General features: G+C 37.6%; 1 protein-coding gene across 5 annotated transcripts in view; it reads right to left on the bottom strand.

Annotated features, from left to right (window-relative positions):
• Positions 1–18182, bottom strand: part of LOC142986440 (uncharacterized) — a 101373-nt gene extending 83191 nt beyond the window's left edge. For 3 of the 5 annotated variants that reach the window (XM_076134948.1, XM_076134950.1, XM_076134949.1), the window contains exons 1-11: positions 17760–18181; positions 7980–9636; positions 7411–7640; positions 5871–7235; positions 3872–5728; positions 3639–3782; positions 2880–3281; positions 2237–2635; positions 1472–1867; positions 584–1384; positions 221–472 (exon numbers count right to left, since the gene is read on the bottom strand). In XM_076134948.1, coding sequence (XP_075991063.1) covers positions 221–472; positions 584–1384; positions 1472–1867; positions 2237–2635; positions 2880–3281; positions 3639–3782; positions 3872–5728; positions 5871–7235; positions 7411–7640; positions 7980–9636; positions 17760–17916 — 7660 coding nt within the window. In that variant the 5' untranslated portion in view covers positions 17917–18181. Of the gene's footprint in view, positions 1–220; positions 473–583; positions 1385–1471; positions 1868–2236; positions 2636–2879; positions 3282–3638; positions 3783–3871; positions 5729–5870; positions 7236–7410; positions 7641–7979; positions 9637–17759 lie in introns of all 5 variants that reach the window. The other 2 variants (XM_076134947.1, XM_076134951.1) reach the window with 2 other exon arrangements.
• Between the last annotated feature and the right edge of the window lie 948 nt (positions 18183–19130).

Genomic DNA, 19130 nt, shown 5'->3' with positions numbered 1-19130 from the left:
ATTACCCATAAAACATGAAATTATATTTTGGTATTTTGTTTATACACTATAATTAAAGTAGACAATTTAGTAGTTAAACGAATGAATTTCCTGTCTTAGTTCTCAAAATCTATTTGTTACATAGATTTTGAGCACTATTTAACAAATACTGTTCAATAAATACAAGAATCAGTAATTGTATAAAATGGTGTTAGTGTTTTCCATCTACAAAACCACTCACCCATCTTGAGCTCCACGCCGTTAATGTACCATTCAAATCTTAGGCTTGGGTCTCCAACAGGCACCACACGAGCTTCGTAATGTGCATGTTGTCCCTCCCATAGTTCGGAAGGTCCAGTCAGCACTTGAGTAAATATAGGTTTTTCAAACTCGCGTTCGGGTTCCTCGGTTCTCCTTTGCTGAGGTTGTTCAAGTTTCTGAATCTTCTTCATTCCTTCTGGATGTTGAGTATCCATTTGAATGGCTGCTTTGGCTGGTAATAAAAAATACATACATATTAGTGGTTTTCTCATAACAGTACAATAAGTTTTGTCTTGATGTTTTGGTTTAGATCAATTAATGGTAATTGACAGAGATTACTTACTTTTTATCTTCATGGCAGCCGTGGTAACGGCTTCGCCAAGTAAGTTAGAGGCTCTGCACATGTATACACCTTCGTCTTCATCACGTACATGAGTAATAGTCATCGACACATAACCGAAATCGTGAGTCTTTGTAATTCTAGAACTGTCTTCGATAAGTTTTTCATTCCTAAACCATTCCACTTTAAGAGTAGGGTCACCAACAGGAATTAGACGACAGTCAAAGTGTGCAGTCTGACCTTCCTGTATGTTATCAATATTTTGAAGTGGCTGCGTAAATACGGGACGCTGACGTGTCACCGGCTCTGGTATTTCAGGACGTTTGAACGGTTCCGCTGATTCAAGTTCCTTGATCTTTTCTAAACCTTCGGGACGTTGAGATTCCGATATAATGCTTCCTTTTGCGGTTACAGTCATGGATATGGAAGAAGTACATTGTCCTAAAGCATTAATAGCCTTGACCGAATATTCTCCAGCATCTTCAGGAACGCAATGCTGAATATCCAATGATACATAACCAAAATCAAAAGTGATATGGAATCGTGCAGCAGATTGCAGGGTTTTACCGTTGTGATAGAATTCTATTCTCAGATTAGGATCATGTACGGGCTCCACTTGACATTCAAAGTGAGCTGTTTGACCTTCAAAAACGTGGGTGGTGCCTCGCAATTCTGTTACAAATCTTGGAGGAGTAATTTTGGGTTCTTCAATTTCCATCCTGGTATGATGGCCTTGTGCTTCAAGTTGTCTTATCTTTTCTAAACCATTTGGATGTTGAGTATCTAAGATAATATTTCTGTGCCCTGTAACAACAAACAATAATGTTATTATCAAAAGGCGAGATGACAGTTTTAGAATTTATGCCTTATAATAATAAACATGCAATTTACCTGCAACCTTCAACGTGCATGTATTAACCGCTTCACCAAGCTTATTCGAGGCTTTACACATGTACGTTCCAGAATCTTCAGCGTAAGTGTATAGAATATCCAACGCAACATAACCAAAATCATGCGTTGTCCTGTATCTATGACCTGCACGGATCTTTTGCCCATTAAGGAACCACTCAATTTTCAAATCAGGATCGTTGATTGGCTCCACTCTACACTCAAAGTGGGCACGATCTCCTTCTTTTAAGGTTTCCAGACTAGTAAGAGCAGTCAAAAAGACAGGTCTTTGGCCTGGTTGCTCCTTTTCTACAGGCTTAGGTCTTTCATATTGTTCTAGTTCTTGAATCTTTCGTAGTCTCTGCTCATCCAATGTATCCAAGTACAATCCGGCTTTAGCTGTGATAAGTAAAGAAACCGATATAAAATCAATATAACATGTTATGTCCAGTGATTGACACTATTGCAAGGCTACAGTTTATTTCTCAACCAGTTTAAATTAAATTGACAGCGTATAATGCCTAAAACATCTGGTATGATATTAGCTCAACATAGAGTTGTCCGTATGACACACAATATCTGCCAAGGCTCTGCAACATAAATTCGTATCTCTACGCCGATATTTGGTATATTATAACAGTAAATAATAGCGAGTAGTGGATACAGCTCAATGACCAATAATACTTGTAGCGGTATTCAGGTAAATTATGATGTAACCATTATAACTACTCTGTATGTAAAAAGAAAAATATATAGAGCTCTACTTACCGTCTACTTTCACTGAGCTCGTGGTGACCGCTTCCCCTACAGCGTTTGTCGCTTTGCACATATAAGTGCCACTGTCTTCTGCATATGCATACAGAATATCTAATGCTACGTAACCAAAGTCATATGTAGTCTTAAATCGATGTCCTTGCTGAACTGGTCTTCCGTTACAATACCATTCGACCCTCATTGTAGGATCATTTACTGGTGTCAAAGTAGCTTCTAGATGTACTGGTTGTCCCTCTCCAACTTGCGCGTTCTTTAATGGTTTGCCGAATTGAGGTTTTTCAGCTACAAAGCTTTCATCGCGTACAACGCGTTTGTATCTACTGTCATCCTCGAGATACTGAATCTTTTCAAGCGCACTTTCGTGTTGTGTGTCTCGTATTATAGATTCCTTAGCTGTAAATAGTATACAAAATACATATGACATATTTTACAGTTTTTGAAGACAACAAGGAAAGCATGTATTCCAATGAAAGACGAAATAACCTAGTGTTGTATAACCAGATTAAATAAAATGTTGTTATTTACAATGTTCTTTTCGACAAACAACATGTACTGAAGTGGTTCACTGCATAAAAAAGTCTTATGAAGTAAGAACAAATAAAATATTTTAACTATAGCTAACAAAACGCATACTTACATTGCACGTTCAATTTAATCGATGACGTCGCTTGTCCCAAGTTATTGATTACTCTGCAAGTGTATTCACCGGAGTCTTCACCGTACACTGTTAAGATATCCAGTGCAGCGAATCCAAAATCATATGCTGTGCGATAACGGTGGCCACTTTGCAGAACTTTTCCATTAAAGTACCACTCTACACGCATATTAGGATCTGGGTAGGGTTCAATACGACATTCATAATGTGCGCTTTGGCCTTCCACAAGTCTCGAGGGTCCGTTCAGCTGAGTTATAAATCTGGGAGCTTGGTTGACGGTCACCTCCGCATCTTCTCTTCGATGATAACGAGAAGCGTCTTCCAACTGTTGAATTTTCTCTAAAGCACTTTCGTGTTGAGACTCTAATTGAAGAGATGCCTTGGCTGAAAATTACATGAAAATAAAATATAAAGGTTTGATCACTTTATCTTGCATGTAGCTATTGTTACTAAAACATTTTAATACAATAGATCATTTCCGACTCGTATGCATGTTGTTCGGTTATATTTTTTTATAATTCATGCTAATAATATAATAACAAAAAAGAAATAACCCGATATAATATATTTTAAATATAATTGTAATTCAATAACAAGGCAAGACGATAACGTAGGATATCGCCAAATGACTTAATAAAATGGTGGTATAATTGGGTTAACACTTTTATATTTATGTTTCTGAAATTGTTAATATATGTCATATTACAAATATGGGAACGATACCAATTGTTGTGTACTCACATTGAACAAAGAGCGTTGATGAGGTTACAGCTTCGCCCAGTTCGTTTATGGCCCGACAAGTGTATGTGCCGGAGTCCTCAGGATTAACGTATTTCATATTTAGTGCCACATAGCCGAAATCGTGCATTGTGGTCAACCGGTTTGCTAAAATTATATAAAAAAATATTCATAAATTATAATTGTATTTATGAATAAAAACGGCAAAAAGCATAAAAAATAGGTTTTACACTTACAAGCTTCGATTGGGACACCGTTACGCAACCACTCGACGCGAAGCGTTGGGTCACCAACTGGAATAAGTCTGGCTTCGAAGTGAGCTGCTTGGTTTTCAGCCACTCTTATGTCTTTCATAGGCATGGTGAATACAGGCGCTTGAGTAACGATCTCCTCTTGCGCACTGTGCCTATGGTACCTGCTTGTGTCTTCAAGTTGATTAAGTCTCGGTAAAGCCCCTTCATGTTGCGATTCTAAGTAAATCGATTTTTTAGAATGTACAATGGCGATACCTGATGTTACAGCTTCGCCAAGAGCATTAATAGCACGACAGGTATATGTTCCAGAGTCTTCTGGTAAACATGCCATTATATCTAGAGCCACGAAGCCGAAATTATTAGTTTCAGTGAATCTGGAGCCGCTCTTCAGAGGTTTATTATTGTGATACCATTCTACCTTCATTGTAGGATCAGAAACGGGTATTAACCTACATTCAAAATGAGCTCGCTGACCTTCCTTAATTTCAATATTTTTTAATGATGTTGTAAATATTGGTGCTTGTGTTGTCATTTCATCTACGAGGTCAGCCCTGTGGTACCTTGATCTATCTTCTAATACTTGAATTTGTTCCAAACCGGCTTCATTTTGTGTAGCTCTGATGATGTCTGCCGTACTACGACAAGTTAACCTGCAACTGACTTCGTCAGTGCCTACCAGATTAACAGCACGGCATGTGTATATGCCTGTGTCTTCAGCAATCAAATCAATAATATCAAGCGCAACATAACCGAAGTCATGAATAGGTCTAAACCTGTGCCCAATTGTTACAGGCTGGCCATTCTTAAACCATTCGACCTTAAGATTAGAATCTGTTACAGGCTCGAGTTTGCATTCGAAGTGAACATGTTGTCCTTCAATCACATTTTCGATAGACTTTGGCCTTGTTACAAAGCGGGGTTTGATGTTTATAGACTCATCCACTACATCACTCTTTTTGTAACGAGACGCATCTTCTAAATATTGGATTTTCTCAAGCCCAGATGGGTGTTGTGACTCAAATATTAAATCTTTCTTAGCTATCACTCGTAACGCACAAGATGTAACGGCTTCACCGAGCTGATTTGTAGCTTGACATGTATATACTCCTGAATCTTCAGGATAAACACTTAGCAAGTCAAGCGCCACATAGTCAAATTCATAAGCTGGCCTAAACCTATGGCCAGTTTTGATCGGTCTGCCATTACAGAACCATTCTACTCTCATTGTAGGATCGCCGACCGGCTGCAGTCTACATTCCAAATGCACATTGGTCCCTTCTACAGTCTCAATATTATGCAAGGCTCTTGAAAATTGAGGAGCTTGCATCACTGTTATATCCTCGTGTACTTGCCTAGACCTTCGCGCAGCATCTTCAAGCATTTGAATTTGCTCAACAGCCTGTTCGTTTTGTGTATCAGTTACAATATCTGATCTTTCAATTACTCGAACCATCGCAGAAGTATGAGCTGAACCCAAATGGTTAACAGCTCTTACAGTGTATTCGCCAGAATCTGCAGACGTAGCATGTACTATGTCCAGCGCTACAAATCCAAAATCATAGTAAGTCCTAAATCTGGAGCCAACGGTAACAGCCCTGCCATTGTGGAACCACTCTACGCGCATGGTTGGGTCTCCCATGGGCTCTAGTCTACACTCGAGATGAATATTTTTACCCTCCGATACAAGAGGTGGGTCTGACAATGGCTGTACAAAAACTGGTTTTGATTTCGAAATTTCTTCAATTTCATACATAGGCTCAACAAACTTCGACTCCTCTATGTGTCTTGTTTTTTCGTAGAGGCCACGATGAATACTAGAGGTGTCAATACTGGATCTTGCTGCAATAAAAACAAATGCAATGATTTTTAACAGTTGATAATTATTATAATAAACGTGAGACGTACTAAAAAGAGAATTGATTTCAACGATCCTTAAAAGCCTAACCTTTTTGTGAATATTTTATATTGTAATGATACTTACTTTCGACGGTCATGGAAGCGCTCAACTGGGCTTCGCCAGCCGCATTTCTAGCTACTACTGTGTATACTCCAGAATCATCTGCGCGCACACTGGCAATGTCCAAGGCAACATATCCAAAGTCGTGATATGTCTGAATTCGATTAGCAGTCTTGATTTGCTTTCCGTTGAAATACCATTCCACTGACATAGTCAAATCGCTTTGCGGTTCGACTCTTGCTTCGAAGTGTGCACTTTGCCCTTCTACAATTTTATTGGTGCCCTTTAATGGTCCCAAAAACCGTGGTTTTTGTGTTACTCTTACTTCTTCTTCAGCCTTTCGTGAATATCTGCTAGAATCTTCTAAGTGTTGAATCTTTTCGTATCCACCTGGATGTTGCGATTCCGCAATAATATCTTTCTTTGTGACAATAGTCAGATTTGCGCTGGTAGCGGCCTGACCTAAAGCGTTGTATGCACGACAGGTATAATGACCTGCATCATGCACGGTTACGGATTTAATTGTAAGTGCCACATAGCCGAAATTAAAGAAAGTCGTAATTCTCGAACTAGCCTCAACGGGCCGTCCATCTTTTAACCATTCAACTCTTAAAGTCGAATCGCCTACTGGTTCTAGGCGAGCTTCAAAATGGGCAAATCCGCCCTCTTTAATATTTATTTGGTCTTTAATCGGCGTTTTAAACTCAGGCCTTTGTGTACTCTCTGGCGCCTCTTGGTAATACTTTTGATGTTGTTGTTGTTGATAAGCTTCTAGTTGCTCAGTCTTTTCAATGTATCGTCGCTGTTCTGGTATTCCAAGATCTGCAGTAACTGTACTCCTTGCTGCAACCCTAATTGACGCAGTACTGATAGCTTCGCCCAACTTGTTAACAGCTCTCACCGTGTACGAACCTGCATCTTCAGCCCGTAGGTGCATGATGTTAAGGGAGACGTAACCGAAGTTGAAGATTGACGTGATTCGCGAGCTAGCTGTTATTGGTCTGCCATCTTTGTACCACTCTACTCGCATTGTGGGGTCGCTAACTGGAGTCAGTTGAGCTTCGAAATGGGCATTTCTGCCTTCTTGCAATTCACCAAGTTCTTGCAGGGGCCTAATGAATTGTGGCCTCTGAGAAATTTGTTCTTCTATCGACTCTTGATGTTGGTATCTAGAAATATCTTCCAACTGTTGGATATATTGTAAACTCTCTGGATGTTGACTCGTTCTTTCAATGGTTGCTCTCGGGGTGACATGCAACATGGCCTTAGTTTCTGCGACACCGGTGGCACTAATTGCTCGACAGGTATATTCTCCACTATCTTGAATATTCAAGCTGAGCATGTCTAGAGAGATATAACCAAATCTAAATACTGAAGTAAACCTAGAACCTGCAAATAACAAATTAGTTTCAAAATCTATTAAGTCGATTCTTTCAAAATACGTATACGTAATAACGTATAGGCTACGGAGAGATAATAGTATTAACTAACTTTTATCTCTCCGTTTTTACTTTGTCCTGAACAAGCTAATTAAAAAAATTATGAATCAAAGCCTGTTACTTACTTGCTTCGATACTTTGTCCATTTCTCAACCATTCTATTTTCATAGTTGGATCGCCAACCGGCTCTATCCTCGTCTCAAAGTGAATTTTGCCACCCTCCATCTGTGTAACACTCTTGAGTGGCACAATAAACTGCGGTGGAGGATAGACGCGGTCTTCCTCACCTGGAGGAATGTAGGGTCTTGCTCTTTCCACGTGCCGTAGATAAATGATTTCTGGTCCAGGAGCAGGTCTGTAATGTAATTTTTTTATAAAATTATTATATGAACTTTAAGTATTATAAGCTATAGGCAACAATCGAGGTATAACAGGTACTAAGGGTTTACCGTGTTTCTCTACATGTATTTTCTATGATTTTTAGAAATATGTTAAAAGCGTCTAAAGTTCTTAAACAGCTAAATGTACACATCAATATTATTTCAGTATAGTACGTATGGGACTTGAGTAAGTATGGGACTTGAACCCACGGTGCGCAGTGGTGATTTTTGAATACGCAGTGAACATATCCTTTATCATTTCAGGAATAAATTGCAACCAAATGTATTTCACAAATGTTATTTTTCATACGTACTCTGGCTCAATGATCTTTGTAGGCCGGGGCAAGTGCAGACGCTTCTGCTCGGGCGGAGGCTCTTTGGGTACTTCGACGTAGAGCCTAGCCCGAGTAGCTGTGGAGCCTGCGACGTTCTGGGCGGTGCACTGGTACCATGCCGCATCCGACGCCTTGGCTCGCGGAATGTCCAGCGTCGAGGCTCCACCATCGGTATTAATTCGTAACTCTGGATTGGGTATTATCGGAACGCCATCCTTCTGCCATGTGATACGTGGTGTAGGTGTGCCAACTGCACGCGCATTTAACTGTACAGGTTCACCTTCTCGGACGCTCAATGTACTGAATCGTTCAATAAACTTTGGCGCTACTACTTGTTCTTTTTCGATGACATTAAGTCGGCATTGGAAAGATGTTTCGCCGCTTTTATTGCGAGCAACACATGTTACTACACCACTATCTCTGAGTTCGACGTTTGTAATCATAAGCGCATGATTACCTGATTCGTTTACTAATATCTTATGATTATAATCGTCTCGAATTTGTCTTTCGTTAATGAACCACGTGACTTCTGGGTAAGGTCTGCCCGTGACGCGGCAATCGAATCGCGTCATTTTGCCCTCCGTGACATCGCGGTCTTGGCAGACTCTTACAAATTGCGGAGCGAGAGCTTTTTCACTAACTTCTATTCTTTCTTCTATTCCTGTTTGTTGCGTATCCATAACATACTGTGATTTGTGATCTTGTACATAAGTTTCTTGAGGAGATTCAACAGCGAGATAAGCTGATGTGACTATACATCCATTGGGATTCTCAGCCAATAACGTATAATGGCCAGAGTCAGACTTTTGAGTGCTCCTTACTCTAAGGCTTGTTTGGTTATGGGTAGTTATAATTTCGTGTTTGTTAGAGTTCACTATCCGCTGGCCGTTTTTGAACCAAGTCACACGCGGCCGTGGATTACCTGACAGCTGCACTTGGAACAGCGCATCAGCACCCTCTTGAAGCTTGGAATTTCTCGGCTTTTGGGCTATTTTTGGCGGTGACACGGGCCCAAGAGATTTTTCAACTTCCGTGCTGATGTGAATGTCAGTTTCATTAACGTACCTCTTTGTAATGGTTTCTCTAAATGATACCTCTCTCAAAAGTCTGTACTCAAAAGTATCTACTTTAAAATCTGTGGATGAATAATCAGTGCCATTGGTATAGGCTACCTTTTGTGTTTGTCTCGACTGTTCGGTTGTGTACCCCTGTGTACCATAAGATTTGTGTTCTACACTCTCACTGACATGCCTATAGCTTTGTTGTTGCGATGATTGGTGCGTGGGAACCGGGACTCCTTCAGGTTGAATGTAAACAGAGCAAATGGCCTCGCCGTATTGATTACGGGCTGTGCAAGTATACTCGCCTTCATCACCCGGACCTATCTGCTTAATTAATAGGGACACGTCACCGGTTTGTTCGTTGTAACTCATACTGTATTTATTACATTCTACTAAAGGCGCTTTCTTTCTTGTCCATGATACTACAGGAGTAGGATTGCCTCTTAGTTTGCCTTCAAATTTTGCATTTCCGCCTTGAGCAAACCTTGCGTTTTTAAATATTTGTTCAAATATTGGAGGAGATGGTTCGCCGGGTCTGCCTAGAGTGACAGGCAAGCGGTCACCAACAGATTCCACTGAAACAAAACAAAACAACCAGTTAGTATTCAATTTTGTTAATAATGATCTAATTCCAATTAAAACATATTTGAAACAAAAAATTCATAATGTATCGTTAATTTTCTAAAAACATGTATAAAGTATGATGTAAGCAGAATTGTGCTGTGCATAGTAATGATGATGACGATGATATAAAACAAATCGCAAGTGCACGTAGTTTTCATCATCAGGTGTCATTCGCGACGCCATAGAATTTTGTGTCGCCTATATGTTGATCCTCATATGCATAATTGTAGTATTTTTGCGTGTATTTCAAGGTCTGTGTTTTTGTTACGCGTAATAATTTAAAGCAATGCGCCATAATGTTCAACTGACGATAGGGAGCAGTACTGATAGATGATGGGAAGATTGCGCTCTCATGACAATGCTTAATTGGCTATTCGATCAAGAATAACCAGGATATTAGTAGATTATTTATTATTATATATTTGAGTTATATTTATACTCATAAATTATTATTATTCAAAGTATGCTAAAACTAAATAGATAAAAAAAACAAGGAAACGGACCCTCGCTACGCGTTGCAGTTCCCTCCACATCGCTGTTTTTCGGGAACGTTCTCAAAACGCTCGCAGCATTGCTACGTTGTATAGCAATGCTGGTCTTTGTCATGGGAGCTATTTATACTTGAGTACCAACACGTAGTTATTTCACATGTACTTATATTTAAATAACAAATGGCATGTCTAAGTTCTTAAACAGTTATGATAGATATCAACATTTCCAGGAACGAGTGAATATTCCAGTTCTCTCTTTGGATACGATGCGCATGAGTCACGGGAGTGACGAAGCGAGCGAGCTCTTTTCGCGCGTCTATTTTAGTATACACACTCGGATCTTGTTACGATCACCATTTTGGTGGACTCCTTCCTTTCAAAATAATTTAACGAACGGTCGGATTAAAATAAACCTTACAGTTTTATGGGACTGTAAGACAACACTGTCGTATTTCAGGTAATATGATTTAATTTGTTTTTATTTTTATTTCAGATGTTTTAAAGTAAGTATGTACAAATTAATAAATTATAGTGAATGTTTACAAAGAACAGTTATACAGTTATAAACGGACCGTGATCCGCAATGTAGTCACGAGACTAAGGACCGGTTCTGCGGCATCGCTTACAAAATGCACTGGTGTAACAGTTTGTGGCCACTGCCCAGGTTACAAAAACCTCACACCTAAAATAATACAAATATGTCGTATCTTAGGACACAGACTACTTCGGAATCGACCGAATATCAACAACTCGCACTGAAGTGGTAAAGTTGTATACTTAAACCACTACCTTTCAGGCATTGTACTTTTTAGTACGTAACTAAGTAGGACGCAAGGTTTATATTCTAGGTCAAGGTCACACAAACCACTAACACTGATGTAGGTTTAAAAATTCATTACATAATTATTATATGCATTAAGAAAGAGAAGATTTCAAATGAGGTGTAGTTACCTACACTTTATAGTAATATATTTAGTAAGTACATTGTAAAAATATTTTTAATCTATTGAGTATTAGCTAATGATACACCGAGAGTGGTTAGTTCTTAAAAAAAAAGGTTGAAACAAATGAACAGCAACAAAGTGATGAATAGTATTGGAGGTGTGCATGGGTGCAAAACCGCAGACAGTATTGAACTACTAACTGTTCAATGTATACGGTTGCTATTGGCTCGTTCTCGCATTGCTTTCACGCTTTATCTCACATTATTACTATTAGGTCATAGTGCTTATCCGTAATTTATCTTTATTATACATAAGTATACAATATTTTAAAGATTCTACTGATGAATTATTCTAAATTAGATAAATATTTAGAATAGTTCAAAATAGTAATTTTTTTTTTGTTTATTAATTTTAAACACTAATTGTAGTAGGGTTCTAATTCTAGTACGAAGAATAATATGTCGGAATATTATGGTCACCTAAAAGCGGTTCATGGCCTGCTAGCGGTCAGACCACAGCAAGTATCAGGCTTTGCGCGCACCATATGGTCACTGGCCCTCACTTTACTCGTGCGTTTCGTATGATTCATTCACAATGAAATCATTCAGAAAGTAACAACGTTTATATAGAGTGTTAATTAACTCACCAACTTGAAAATATCAATTTATCTAGAAGTAATATCGATTAACTTTATTTTACTTAATAATAACAATGATTTCGTGACTCCTGGCTAAAATTCAGCTACGGCAGTTAATTTCTTAACACAAGATATACTTACTTAATGTATTTTCTATAACTTCCTCATAACCCTTTACTGATTAATACTGACTCGACTGAATAAAACCAGACAGGACTTTTACGTGTCGTCTGTGACCCCAATTTCCATAAACACTACCAATAGTCACTGAGAAATTACGTGACACCGAAAGTATAGAGGTAGAACGTCTGTTTGGTGCGACCAGGCATTCAGATGAATCTTATAATTAATTGAATTGAATAAGTACTTTCGGAATTGCTAGTTTGTTGACGTCATCATTTATTATCCCATATATTATGAGATTTTCATCACTAGCGATAGCTTGCCAGCTCCGGTTTCGTATATAAATCAATAGTTCTTCCATCGTTCATGTTTTTCATGATTGTGGTTATCTCGGGCAACGAACATAGTTATTATAAACGATATAATTGCTTACTCCGCTATTTTCTGCGCATAAAAGAAATTGAAAACCGCTTCGTAAAACCAATTACGTAAATGATTTTAACACAAAACCGTACTCAATCATGAAGCCGCATGTGCTTATCCAACCTGATAAGGATAGACCTAATATTTTTTTATGATATAGCATACTGTTTGTGTAATCCCCAAATAGAGTCGAGTCGTATTTCGCGTCTATTGATTTTATTAAGAAGGTCTACCGAGACGACATGATCTTAAAGCGGAAGTTGTGACAAGTTTTCGCAGGGTTTACCATTTAGATGGAAGGTGATAAAGGAGGCGTCGGCAGGTCGGGGGTGCGATTCCCACACGCGAAAATTATTTTATTAATTATTCGGGTCTAGTTGTGCTTTGTGTTCGTTGTTTGTATGTTTGTAAAAGTCCCCGCGACACAAGAGCAATCCTTAGTGCGGGAGTTGTCAAAAAAAGAAGGTAAAAAGAGAGGTAGGTACAATACTGTTAAACCCTTACAAGGGGATACGTGGACAAGCTTAAGTAGTTGCTTAAGTAATTTCTAATTTGATTTTAGTCAACTTCTTTCAATTAATGGGACTGTCTGTAAAAACGATTATAAAATTAGATATTTTCTACCAGGAAACCGTTGCGCAGTAGACCGACAAATATAGTCTTACTTTATTATAAAGAGCGTAAATATATTTCTTCTGTCTTGTATGGCTTCATTATTATAACGGCTAAAAGTGAAATGTTTTAAGTCCGAATGTGTGAATAAATATAATTTACTATTAAAAGTATCCTAGAATTTCCCGTTAATTCTATACGTTGTATAAGACTAAGAGGCAGATCTAGAGAAATAGTTCAGTCTAAATAAAGAAATTACCGATATGCTATGCTGTGCTTTTTCGATTCATGCGGTTGTATCGCCGTATCTACATTGTTTTAATTTCTATCTTATTGCCACTCATTGTTTGATGTGTTTTTTGTCCATTAGCATGAGTATAATTAAATTGATTAATGATTATTAAAATTATTAGGTACTAAAACGCCTTTGCAAAGGTTAAATTGACGATTAAGATATCTCTCTCGTTACTTTTATCTCTTATCTATTATTGAAAACAAGAATAATATGTATACTTACTATTTTTTATTTATATATTAGTTTTTTTACTATCTGATCTCTGTCTATGCCTACAGGGAACGGCGCGATTTTATGCATCTATATATTTTTCTCATTTACTCTACTTTCTGAAAGTCAGTATTTTATGATCTCGGCATTCTGACGAATTATCTAATGATGAATATCTCTAATTAAATATGATTTATCCTTTAGATCGTGGTGGCACATTGGTGTTAAACGTTGAGTATGACAATTGGTGGGTATTCACTCATATGTCGCCAAAAAACTTTTGACAATCGAAAAATACGAACGATATAAATGTCTCCAAACAGACAGGATAAGAAAGTAATGATAAACCGTCATAACACTACTCATAACGTCAAATTATGAGAACGAGCTATCTTGTTAAATCCAAATCATTCGCCCAGTCTAATTGCTCGATAAAAAAAAGGGTCAGTGAACTAAAATGAACCATTTTTCATTTAAATTTTCGTTAATGAGTATTGACGCAAAGAAAAATTACTAATACAACGTGATTTTTGTTTTATTGTAGGAATTATAATAATTAAATCAGATTCAATTCACCTTATATTTTTCTTCGAAAAAAGGTTATCGAAAGTTTGCCGATATGATGAGATTATTTTAGAACGAAAAACAGCTTACTTTTATACACGCAAGTGTGAAACGATAATATATCCTTAATCAATTTTGGTATTAAAGTAAGTATTTAAGATAATGGTTTACGTTATGTACACAAAATTATATGTGCTTATTCTATACATATTAGAAAGATACCTGTATGTAAGTAGGTAGTTACTGGTATCGTACTGAGTGAGGCATAATAGTTGGAGTAATGGTATGATCATAATTCATCTTTAAATGGAGAAAGCTAACATCCGTGTCATATGCAACCAACTATGCGGGTGAAAACATTTTTTATCGCTGCCAGGTTATAATTGTAATTGATAGGTAGTCTTACATGTCGTAGGTTTGATAGTCATTTTGTCGCATTTATAGCATTGTTCAAATGTGTCACAAACTTTTGCATTAACATAAGTAAAACTTTTTATCATTGTAATATTAAACGTTGGCCGTTACAATTTAATATGGAATTATACCTATGATTTCGGTTTATAATAACTAAATAACTAACGAGTTTTATAATTTTTATGGAGTAGGTATATTAATTTGTCTAAACTTTGCACTGATTTTAGTCGAATTTTAACTTTCTTACTTAAACGTACCGTTTTAATTAAAGATTTTTTTTATATTCATGCATAGTTTTTCCACTTATCTAATGTGAATGGAGTTAATGACTCTGAATGTTCTTAAATGTATGTTCTATAAATGATATTAGTCTAGGCAACACTGAGTAGACATAAACGTCAGAAATTAAAAAAAAATTCAAAACTTATTTTATTTTAATGCACCGCGTTATTTTGTGAACCATCGTTTATAGCATCAAGCGAAAGTAACCGGCGCACGTATATCTTTTAACTGTTCGCTGAGATAATAAATTTGGAGATAACGCTGGTAAAAGTAAGTACGTATCCGAGGTAAGTGTTGTCTCGACCGTTTAAATGCTACATACCATTTGTGAGCGCTGAACTCGACTCAGACCGTGATTTCATTATCTCTATTTTGACTCTAAACCAAAGCTTTCGAATAGGTTACAAATCGTGACTTATCTGCGTGTCCAACTCGATATCCGTGTCTGTATAATCGTTAGCAAGAAAAATTCACGGCATATCATTGTATGAAGTGATCGCATTGTATTAAACAATGACCATTTGAGCAAGCAGCATTTTCTAATAAATTGTTAGTGAATCAGCTGTTCAAAGATGTATAGATATATATCGATAATATTTTTTATAGAGTAAAGTAGATTTCTTTTACCGGCTCAGAGATTAACCATTTTGAAACTTTTTAACTTGCGCTTTCGAGTAGATATAAAATCATCGATCGATAATATTTCGGATATTGTTTTTCTATTGGTAACATAAACAAGACTCTATGAAAACTAAGAACACTTATTAAAGATTCTGCTAGGTATATTGATATAAAGTTTTAGACATGATAATAATCTACCGCACATAAACAATGAGCGGTGGTTAGAGACGGTGAACTTGCTGGCAACGTTTAGTTTTTTTAGCTTTAGTTTTTTCGTACTTTAGAAGTGAGCACGCACCGCGACGCGCTACAGTTAACATGTTACGTTATAATGAGTCGTGAATACGTCCTAGCTACGCGCTAGACGGAACACGCCAACACATTGAGATGATCATCTAGCTGTGGCGCCAATCATTGCCCGCGACGAGCTCTTTTATTACTCCTAGAATGTAGTTCACTGGGATGTGCCGAACAAACAGGTCAACCGCTACAACGCACGTCTTTAACGTGTATACACGTTATATCTGACACCTGCTTAGAAATAATATATGAACAAAAAAATATGTACCTTTAATTTAAATTTAATCATATATCATGGATTACACGTAACATTCGTAAAATGTTTATGCCGCAGCTTGTTTGATTGTAAAAAGTGAATGTGATGGATGAACAGATAAGTATTAAAAGCAGTTTCTATTGAACGTCGGTCGTGAAGAAAGAGTGAAAACGTCGGTTGATGGCATTTTATCGACGTTTTTCGCGTCATACTCTAATGACGCTATTATTCTGCAGTTCTCAGTCATACGTCGAAATAGAAAACCGATAATTAGACCGATGGAACGTAAAAACTCCGAATAATAGCCCTGTTACGTCGACTGCACTCATACAACATGGACTTATGAGCGGTTACGCTTATCATTTGATTAAGAGATGCTTGTTTAGTTTATACTTTCGTCTTTGTTAAAAATTAAAAGTGGGTCAAAATATACATGCAAACCAATTAAGAAAAGCTTAGTAATTGGTCTCATCGCGTAATATCATACTCGAAAAAGAATTGGGAATGTTTATTATGAGTTGATTACTCGTGAGTCACGTAGTTTGCTACCAATGTGAAATAACACCATACGTACGTTAACTGTGCAAACCTACTATTACAGTTTTAACATACCTAATTAAATGCTAAACATGTTGTTCAGTTTGAACAACTGTCCTCGATGTATATGTGGTCGCATTACGTCGTCGACTACTACCTTAACTCATTTTTTTTTCATTATTTTTAATAGTTTTAATCACAGTCATTATTAAAACTAATTGGTATTCTCTATACTTGTAAATGTCTGGATACTTGTACAGATGCCAAAATTCAATGTTTAATTTGTTGATATGGAACAAGATCAAAAGTATAATGTTATACTAAGAATATAGTATTTTAGGGGAGAATAAAAATAACCTATGAGATAATAGCATAAGAATTTAAATGCTTTTCGTCTATTCTGTATGAACGCTTACTTAAGTTATTACTTTAATTAATTAAATTTAATTAAGTTTTATCAGAATGTAAATACCTCCCACGTATTTTTCAAATGTACCTTAATTTGAATTTGTTTTATTTTAAAACTGCTTATTAAATTGACTTATGTTAGTAAAGTTGAAGTGTTAGACGCACGTTCAAGTAGTCGTGCTTCTAAAAAATAATCCTTGAATGGAAACATATTTGTACACATTCCATAAAAGGACAAGAGTTTGCGCCTTATAAGTAAACAAGTTCTTAATACTAAAACAAGTTCGCGCTGCAACCTTAATGGAGAGACGAGTGAACTCACATTGCGGTTTCGCCAATGTGGTGGACATTTAAGCTTTACTTAATATTGTAATAAAGTTCAGCCTCATGGCCCTATCAACAATATCATTAATATGATCATTTAAGTGTACTGTGATCTATGAGTTCACTTGTCGAACTTGGTGTTTATTGACAATTCGCTTCTATGTTGCATAATAGGCAAATATAGTTAAATCATTATTTCGTCGTAGGAGAGAAGACCGATTTAAGGAGGGTAACAGTTGTGGCGGCGCGTCTCTGCTAGCGAGGCGCCGCACGGGGCGATCCGCCGGAGAGTGTCTTTAGTTTCTTCCTGGTGCGTAACTTTATTTGTGCATAGCGCTTTTCCACCGCGAGCGAGATATTGCTGCTATTCTGGGGCGCTCGCGTGGGCGCCGCACACCGAGCCTCGCGCTCGCCGCGCGTCGCCGCACCAATCAAATACATGATGGATTTCAGGAATATGACAGGTCGATACAAAAAAATTCGCATTAGCCATGATAACTTATTCATTAAGTTAGTAAAATTAAATTTTAAAACTAGGTGCATTGAAAGTGATATCGGTGGCGTACCTTAGTGTAAATACAAGTATTGGGTGAAATGTTTATGTGGATAAAGTAAGTGCGGCGCTGAACTGACCTTGTTGTGTGAGCATCTGACGAGTATAGTGCTGCTCGGTGCGCTGTACGCGCTCCTGCTGCTGAACAATCTGCTCGCGCCGCTCGGAATGCTGCTGCACGCGCTGCTCGGAGCGCTGCTCGGAGCGTTGCTCCGACCACCTCGACTGCTTCTCCATCACGCCGCCACCGCAGCACAACGCACAAAAAACTCTCACTCGACGCTATTAGTCCTTATCGCAAAACAATCCTTGTTTCGGCGCTCGTGTAGTACGAAACAAATACGCCACTGCGAAAAACTTATACTAGTCCACGGGTTCATTTAGCAGAAGTTAAGTCATTATAACCCAAGTCCAACAACCAAGACGTCGGTCGATTGCGAATAGTTAGCGGATAGTGCGGAGTCGGAGAAGAGCGCGCTGCGCCGGCGGCGGCACTGCGAGGGCGGGGGGCGGCGCGACCGAAATACGACGGGTTATTTCGAGCCGCGCGCACTCCCGCATGCCCTCCTCCACGCGCCCCACTCTTGCGCACCCGCTGAGTCGTATACCACACGATGAGGCCGCAGGCCCTCCTGCAATCCGCATACTTAATATATTTTGCTATGCTGAGCAATTTTAAGAAATCAGAAACTTTCAGGATCCAACACACAGCAGCATAAGAGGTTAACAACATGTTAACTATAGCAATATCACTGTAAATAATGAACCCACATTTTATTGTCCTTATTCAAAAACCGCACACACCGCACAGCACGTATATTTTGGAGAATCTTTCCATACAAGTTTTAAAATGTATCTTATTAACCGTTTCGATATATGAATAACAGCAACAATTAAAGTGCAAGCCATTATAGATTGAATGCGAGTAATGGGAAGTTTTCAGACCTTTTAATCATAAATCATAATCAATCATCATTACCTTTTTTTCACACAAAATTAGCAATAATATATTATGTACAACTTCATATAACAACGTCGTGTAATAACAGCAGACGTTTAATTACAATAATCTGCTTAAAACAAGTGTTTACCGTAACTACCTACTCAGAAGCAAAATAACGAATTGAATAGGTTAGATATTAAACAGGTGATTGAGCTTAGTAATTACTTTATAGTTTTATAATTATTGTCACTCATAGATACCTATCAATCCTGTCTTAATTATAAAAAAATATAATTATTTAATGTATATTCTATAATTTTGTCCATAAAATTTATCAGTAACCTAGTGATTTCTTTTATTACTAGTTTCTGATTACAAAATTCCTACTACCAACTTTCTTTGCTATTTTTTTTAGATAGGTACATTTCTTTTACTTATTGTATGTTTTAAGGGCTGAGGAGGAGATAAAGAAGGTCAACCAGAAGGTCTTGGATTTGAAGGGTAAACT

Source organism: Anticarsia gemmatalis, chromosome Z, assembly GCF_050436995.1.
Source record: "Anticarsia gemmatalis isolate Benzon Research Colony breed Stoneville strain chromosome Z, ilAntGemm2 primary, whole genome shotgun sequence".
In the NCBI taxonomy this organism is placed as follows: Eukaryota; Metazoa; Arthropoda; class Insecta; order Lepidoptera; family Erebidae; genus Anticarsia; species Anticarsia gemmatalis.
Note: the sequence above shows the minus strand (reverse complement) of the source record. Positions and strands in the feature narration are given on the sequence as shown.